The sequence below is a fragment of the Lipotes vexillifer genome, unplaced genomic scaffold (genome assembly GCF_000442215.2).
Source record: "Lipotes vexillifer unplaced genomic scaffold, Lipotes_vexillifer_v1.1 scaffold1003, whole genome shotgun sequence".
NCBI lineage: Eukaryota > Metazoa > Chordata > Mammalia > Artiodactyla > Lipotidae > Lipotes > Lipotes vexillifer.
Genome location: NW_006798890.1, coordinates 1,195,871 through 1,204,495, shown reverse-complemented (window position 1 = coordinate 1,204,495; position 8,625 = coordinate 1,195,871). Strand labels below are relative to the sequence as shown.

General features: G+C 38.1%; 1 protein-coding gene across 1 annotated transcript in view; it reads right to left on the bottom strand.

Annotated features, from left to right (window-relative positions):
• DHCR24 (24-dehydrocholesterol reductase) overlaps window positions 1-8,625 on the bottom strand; it is a 34,279-nt gene that overhangs the window by 19,796 nt on the left and 5,858 nt on the right. Inside the window, exon 3 of the mRNA XM_007471137.1 lies at window positions 260-365. Within this exon, the coding sequence (XP_007471199.1) occupies window positions 260-365 (106 nt within the window). The remainder of the gene's footprint in view (window positions 1-259; window positions 366-8,625) is intronic.

Below are 8,625 nucleotides of genomic sequence, written 5' to 3'. Positions count from 1 at the left end.
GCCTGCGCTTCCGGAGCCTGTGCTCCGCAACGGGAGAGGCCACAACAGTGAGAGGCCCACGTACAGGAAAAAAAAAAGTGCATTCTGATAACATAAGCTGTTCAGACATGGACTGACAGGCAGTGAGTGCCCTGTCTTTGGTGCTGGACGAGCAGACAGGGTGACATCCGTCACATACGGGACAGTGGTGACTCCTGGACCTGATGGAAGGTGGGCCGAGGTTCCTCAGCTCTGATGCTAGGTCTGTCTGAGTTCTCACCCACTGTGAGGTCATCCAACTCGGGCAACACAGGCAGAGTCCAGCCAATGGAGGTCAGCAGGGCAGTCACCTGACCCATGGTCACCAAGGGCTCCACGCGGACAATCTGCTGACACAGAAGAGAGACCCTGGGTCACAAGGAGGCTGCCAGGCCTAATGGGGGCTTCTGTCTACAGAAGGTGTTATCCCAGACCTTCCCAAACAATCAACATGGGGATTCCTATGTGGGCTTTACAGCCTCTTTCCAGAGCATTCCACCACCTTTAGTTACAGTGAATGGGGTTTCTGGTGCTGGGTTAGATAGTGTTTAATCTTGTTCTTTCAAATACCTTTATATTTAATATTTAGTTTATTTTTCTTCTAGAAGAAGAAATACTCATTTATTTGGAAGAAACAGCATATACAAAGAAGACAAAAATCATTAATCCTAGTTCTTCCAAGTTATCAATGTTAATACTGGAGTATATCTCCTTTTAGTCTTTTCCCATGCATATCTATATTACTATTTTTATGTTTTAATACAACACACACACACACACAAATGCAAACACACATAACACAGACTTTAAAAAAAAAATCTAGTGTTATACTGTGACATGATCCCTTGTCATTAAATGCTCCTGGAAAACATGATTTTTGTTCAAAGGACAGGGCAATATTAATTCAGTATCTGGCATTATTGGTTTTCTTGGCTTTGTGCATGTTAGACCTGGTATTTCTACTGATACAGTATTCCTATAGTTTCTCATACTGTTCAATTTGACATAATCTTCAATAGGAACTAATGCTTCTCTTTTTCTAGGGTGTGTAAAATTCAGAACCAGGAAGATTCATCCCCTCTGACCCTAAACACGGTCCTAAAGTAAACTGCTTGGGGAAATTGGATCCCAAAGAATACAGGTGGGGAATTTTGTAGTGTGTCCATATTCCACTGTAGATCAAAGAAGCCCAACTAAAAGAATTGTGGACTGACTGACAAGACAACTGTGTATTGAGCAAAAATTCTTTTTGAAAGGGCTATCTTGAAGATTATGACCCAAACATTGGAGGAACTGAGGTGACCGGCAGTAGAAGGAAATCCTTAAAAGTTTATTGACTTAAATAATTTTGCCTATGTTACACATAATAATAATAAAAAAACAACGTTTATGCTTAAAAAAAAACCATGATTTTTAATGGACACACGAATACGCCATCAGGAGGACTTCTGCTTTCAGTCAAGATGGAGCGAAAAGAACCAGTATAACCTGCTGCCTGGAGGAAAAAAGGACAAAATATATGAAACAGGAGTTTTCAACACAGTAAACATCAGGCAGCCAAGTTAATGATTGCTGACAGGAAACAAACAGGGTGAGCTCTATGAATGCCCCAGCTAACTGCCTGGAGTTAGGCGGTGCAGGAAGGGAGAGCCCAGTGGACTCTGAGTCGAGGGGCCTAGAAGACCAAGGTGAATAGAGTCTGCAGGACAGAGTACTGGAGAGGAGAGAACTGCAGAGAGAAAACTCTGAAGCACTGCAAAGAGTGCCCGTCGAGTATTCAACTGAGTACTGACTGGTGCATACACAGGACGAAATTACCAGAGGCTGAGGCCAGGGGAAGAGCCTGGCAGGTAACAGTGCCAGGGGCTCACACAGGGCAGGAAATAGTATCTGTTCTCACAAGCCAGACTGGAAAACTTCATGACTCCCAGGGCACTGGGTAGAGTACTCAGAATATTCTTGCCTGAGCAGCGGGGAATAATTGCCCCTAGGTTACATGCTGCTCCAGCCCCACCTGAAAAATCAACACCAAACAGGATCAAACTGTTTCTCAGTAACTCGGCTCTGTCTTAGAACGAAGCTCACTAAGGTTTACAGGGGTACAAAAATATCCAGCACCCCACACAAGGTAAAATTCATGATGCCTAGAATCCAGTCAAAGTTCACCAGGCATGCAAAGAGGCAGGAAGATTCAACCCATAACGAGGAGAATAATCCATCAATGTGTTTTGATAAAACAGACCCAGAACTGACACAGATATTACAATCAGCAAACAAGGACATTAAAATAATTATTGATACTGTATTCCCTATGTGCAGAAAGTACAGACATTTAAAAGGCAGTAAAAGGATCCAAATCAAACTTCTAGAAATGAAAACCACAATGTTCGATATGAAAAATACACTGGTTGGAACTGACAGCAAATTAGACACTGCAGAAGAAGAGTGATGAATTTAAATACACAGCAACAGAAACTATCCAGGATGAAACACACAGAGGAAAAAAGCCTTTAATGGACAGCATATCAGTGAGCTGAGCTGTGGAACTACTTCAAGTGGCCCAACATATGTGCAATAGCAGGTCCTCAAAGGAGAGAGAGGAAGGGAAAGAAAAATATTCGAAGAAATAATGACCTCCAAAATTTCAAATTTGATGAAAAATTATATGACTCCCGAGCACAAGAATTATGAAGAAAACTATACCACAGCACACTGTAATAATTGCTCAAAATTAGTTTTAAAGATAAAACCTTAAAAGCAGCCAGAGGAAAAAGATAAGTTACATACAGAGGAACAAAGATAAGGATGAGAGATTTCTTGGTAGAAATAATGCAAGCAAGAAGACACTGGAGGGCTTCCCTGGTGGCGCAGTGGTTGAGAATCTGCCTGGCAACACAGGGGACATGGGTTCACACCCTGGTCCGGGAAGATCCCGCATGCCACAGAGCAACTAAGCCCGTGCACCACAACTACTGAGCCTGAGCTCTAGAGCCCAGAAGCCACAACTCCTGAGCCTGTGTACCACAACTACTGAAGCCCACGCACCTAGAGCCCGTGCTCTGCAACAAGAGAAGCCACCACAATGAGAAGCCCTCGTACTGCAACAAAGAGTAGCCCCTGCTCGCAACTAGAGAAAGCTCGCACGCAGCAACTAAGACTCAATGCAGCCAAAAATTAAATAAATAAATAAATTTATTAAAAAAAAAAAAAAAAGATACTGGAGCATCTTTAAAGTACCGAAGGAAAAAACTGTCAACCTGGAGTTCCATGCGCACTGAAAATATCTTTCAAAAATGAAGGCAACCTCATACCCATTAGGATGGCTATTATTAAAAACAAAACAAAACCAGAAAATAACAAGTGTTGGTGAGGATTTGGAAAAATTAAAACCCTTGTGCACTGTTGGTGGGGATGTTAAAATGGTGCAGCCACTATGCAAAACAGTATGGCTGTTCCTCAAAAAATTAAAACTACCATGTGATCCAGCAATTCCACTTCTGGGTATATACCCAAAATAATTGAAAGCAGAGTCTTGAAATGCTATGTGTACACCCATGTTCATAGCAGCATTATTCACAATAGCTAAAACACAGAAGCAGCCCAAGTGTCCATGGATAAATGAGTGGATAAGCAAAATGTGGTATGTACATACAATGGAATCTTATTCAGCCTTAAAAAGGAAGAAAATTCTGCAATATGCTACAACATGGATGAACCTTGAAGACATTATGCTAAGTCAAGTAAGCCAGTCATAAAAAGACAAATACTGCATGATTCCATTTACATGAGTTACTTAGAGTGGTTAAAATCATAGAAACAGATAGTAGAATATGGTTGCCAGGGTCTGGGGGGAGGGAAGAATGGGGAGTTATTGTTTAATGGATATAGAGTTTCAGTTTTATAAGAAGAAAAGAGTCATGGGGATGGTTGGTGGTGATGGCTGAATGACAAGGTGCATATATTTAATACCACTGAACTGCACACTTAAAAGTGGTTAAGATGGTAATTGTTATGTGTATCTTACCACAACACAAGTTGGAAAAGAAATGAAGACAAAATAAATTATTTCAGACATACAACAGCTGAAAGATTCATCACCAGCAAAATCACCATATAAGAAATGTCAAAGGAGGTTCTTCAGACAGAAGGAAAATGAAACAGATGGAAATACAAATCTACAACATGGAATGAAGAAATAGTAACTATATGGGTAAGTATATAAGATTTTTCTTATTTAAATTTCTTTAAAAGACAACTATTAATAGTTGGGGGGGGGTTTATAACATATATAAAAGTAAAAGGATGACAGCAACAGCACAAAGCTGGAAAGAAGAGAAATGGAAGCATATTATTCTAAGATTCTTATACTGTACATGAAATGGGATACCATCACTTGAAGGTAGAGTGTGACAAGGAAAGTGTATACCATAAATCCTAAAACAACTGCTAAAATAACAAAACAAAGGCTTATAGCTAGTAAGTCAACAAAAGAGCTAAGACAGAATCATAAAAATTATTCAGTCATCCAAAAGCAGACAGAAAAAAAGAAAAAAGGAACAAAGAACAAATGAGACAAATAGAAAACAAACAGCAAGGCAACAAATGTAAACCAAACCGTGTCAATAATAACATTAAATGTAAATGGTCTTAAATCTGAATTAAAAGGCAGAAATTGTCAGATTGGATAAAAAAGCAAGACCTAATTATATGCTGCCTACAAGAAACACTTTAACTATAAAGATACAAATAGATTAAAAGGAAAATGATGGAAAAAGATACACCATGTCACCACTTAGTCAAAAAATGCTGGAGTGGCTTCATTAATACCAGACAAAGTAGATTTCTGGGCAAAGAATATAACTAGTAATAGAAAAGGTCATGTCACAGATACATGCACCCCTATGTTCATAGCAGCACTATTTACAATAGTCAAGACATAGAAACAACCTAAGTGTCCACTGACGATGAATGGATAAAGAAGATGTGGTATATATATATACATTGGAATATTACTCAACCATAAAAAAGATTGAAATAATGCCATTTGCAGCAACATGGATGGACCTAGAGATTATCATACTAAGTGAAGTAAGTCAGAGAGAGAAAAACAAATACCATATGATATCACTTATATGTGGAATCTAAACTACGACACAAATGAACATGTCTACGAAACAAACAGATTCACAAACGTAAAGAACAGACTTGTGGTTGCCAAGGGGGAGGTGGGGTGGGGGAGGGAAAGACTGGGAGTTTGGGATTAGCAGATGCAAACTATTATACATAGGATGGATAAACAACAAGTCCTACTGTATAGCACAGGGAACGATAGTCAATATCCTGTGATAAACCATAATGGAAAAGAATATGAAAAAGAATATATATATGTATAACTGAATTACTTTGCTGTACAGCAGAAATTAACGCAACATTGTAAATCTTCAATAAAATAAATTTTTAAAAAAGGTCATTTCACAATGATAAAGAGATCAATTGGGCTTCCCTGGTGGCACAGTGGTTAAGAATCCGCCTGCCAATGCAGGGGACATGGGTTCGAGCCCTGGTCCGGGAAGATCCCACATGCTGCGGAGCAACTGAGCCTGTGTGCCACAACTACTGAGCCTGCGCTCTAGAGCTTGCATGCCGCAACTACTGAAGCCCGCATGCCTAGAGCCTGTGCTCCGCAACGAGAAGCCACCACAGTGAGAAGCCCACGCACCGCAACAAAGAGTAGCCCCTGCTCACCGCAACTAGAGAAAACCCACGTGCAGCAATGAAGACCCAATGCAGCCAAAAATAAATAAATTTATTTTTAAAAAAGATCAATTAATCAACAGGACATAAAAATCCCCAACATTTATATACCTAATAACAGAGCTTCAAATTACATGAAGCAAAAACTGAAAGAAGTGCAAGAGATATAAACAAACCTACAATCACAGGCAGATTTCAATATCTCCCTTTCAAGAATTGATGGAATAAGTAAAGAGAAAATTCATAAGGATATAGAAGACTTGAACAACACTATCAACCAATTTGACCTAACTGACACTTACAGTACACGTCACCCCAAAACAGCAGAATACGCATTTTTTTTTTAAAGGCACAAGGAACACTTAGGAAGTAGACCATATTCTGGGCCATAAAGTACGTCTCAATAAGTTGAAAAGCATTCTAATCATATAAAGTATGTTTTCTGACAACAACTAAATTAAATTAGAAATCAGTAACAGAAAGATCTCTGGAAAATCCCAAATATTTGGAAACTAAATAACATACTTCTAAAAAACCTCTGGGTCAAAGCAGGTATTAAAAAGGAAACCAGAAAGTAGTCTGAACTGAATGAAAATGAAAAGGTAAGATATCAGATTTGCGAATGGCTCTAAAACCGTGCTTAGGTGGAAATTTATAGCACTAAACATCTATATAAAAAAAAAAAGAAAGGTCTAAGTCAATGGCCTCAGCTGTCACCTTAAAAAACTAGACAAAGAAGAGTAAAATTAAACCCAAAGTCAGCAAAAGAAAGAAATTAACAAAAATCAAAGTAGAAGTCAATGAAACGGAAAACAAACACACAAAAAGAGAGAACAATCAATGAAACCAAAAGCTAGTTCTCTGAGATCAGTAAAACTGATTAACCCCTAGCCAGAGTGCTCAGGAAGAAAAGAAAGCAGACACAAAATGACCAGTATCAGGAATGAAAGACATGACATCACTACAGATTCTACAGATGTTCACAGGACAGTAAGGGAATGTTATGAATGACTTCATGTCAATCAATTATACAACTTAGTGAAATGGACAAATACCTTTAGAGACACAAACTGCCAAAGCTCACTGAGAAGAAACAAATAAATTGAGGAGCCCTATATCTATTAAAAAAAATTAACTTGTAGTTAAAAACTTGTTCACAAACAGAATTCCAGGCCCAGATGGCTTCACTGGTTAATTCCACTAATTATTAAAGAAATAATACAAATTCTATACAAACTCCTTCAGAAAAGTGAAAAGGAACGAATACTTCCCAACTCATTCTTTTGGACTTATTATTATAAAGCTACAGTAATCAAGACAGTGTGTTCTTGGCATACAGATGGGCGAATAGATCAATAGAACAGCAGAGTCCAGAAACAGACCTGTGTATATGGACAACTGATTTCAACAAAGGTGCAAAGGCAATTTAGTGGAGAAAGGATTGTCTTTTCAACAAAACAATTTCTTTGGAAATCCACGTGCAAAAAAATTTTTTTGGACCCATATCTCACATCATATGCAAAAATTAACTCAAAATGGATCATAGTTCTAAATGTAAACCCTAAAAAATATAATACTGCTGGAAGAAAACAGAAGAGAAAACCTTTGTGACATGGAGTAGGGCAAGATTTCTTAAATAAAATGTCAAAAGCACAAGCTATAAAAGAAATGACTAAATCCGACTTCATCAAAATTAAAAATTTCTGGTTTTCAAAAGACAAGCCAAAGCCTGGGAGAAAATATTTACAAATTGTATATATGATGAAGGTCTTGTTTCTAGTAAGAAAACAAACAACCCAATTAAAAATTTTTAGCAAAAGACTTGAACAAGCACTTCACCAAAGATATACAAAGGGCAAATATGCACATGAAAAGATGCCCAATATCATTCATTAGTCATTAGGAAAATGCAAGTTAAAACCACACTGAGATACCTACTATACACCAACTGAATGGCTAAAATTAAGACTAACCATACCAAGTTTACAATGATATGGAACAACTGGAATACTTGCGGGAATGTAAATGCTACAGCTACCTCGGAAAATAATTTGGCAGTTTCTTAAAAAGTTAACCATACACCTACCATATGACCCAGCTATTCCACTGCCGGGTATTCACCCAAAAGAAAGAAGAGCATATGTCCACCCAATGACTATATACAAATGCTCCTTGCCACTTTACTTGTAACAGTCCCAAACTGGAAACAACCCAAATATCCATCAATAAGTGAAAGAATAAACAAACCATGATATATATATATATATAAATATATATATATATAAAATATATATAAAAACAGAATGTACTTCTGATACATGCTTCAACATGGATGAATCTCAGAATAATTACGCTGAGTGAAAGAAGCCAGACAAAATAAAAGAGAGTACATAATGCATGATTCTATTTATATAAAACTCTAAATACAAACCAATCTATAGTGATGAAAAGCAGGTCATTATTTGCTTAGGGATGTGGGGAAAAGAGGCAGGAAGGAACCTGAGGAAGGGATTACAAAGTGGCATGAAGAAACTTTGGGGGTGATGGTTCATTGTCTTGACTGTGGTAATGGTTTCACAGGTGCATACATATGTCAAAATTTATTATCAATTGTACATTTTACGTGCAGTTTATTGTATGTCAAGTATATGTCAAGAAAGCTATTAAGGAAAAAAGGCACAGGGAAATTAAGCAACTTGGCCAAGGTGTCACAACAAAATGCCATGACGTGGATATACCATATTTAACAACTCACTACTATTCGATATTGTGTTGTCTTTGATTAAAAACAAAGCCGTGCTTCCCTGGTGGCGCAGTGGTTGGGGGTCCGCCTGCCGATGCAGGGGACGCGGG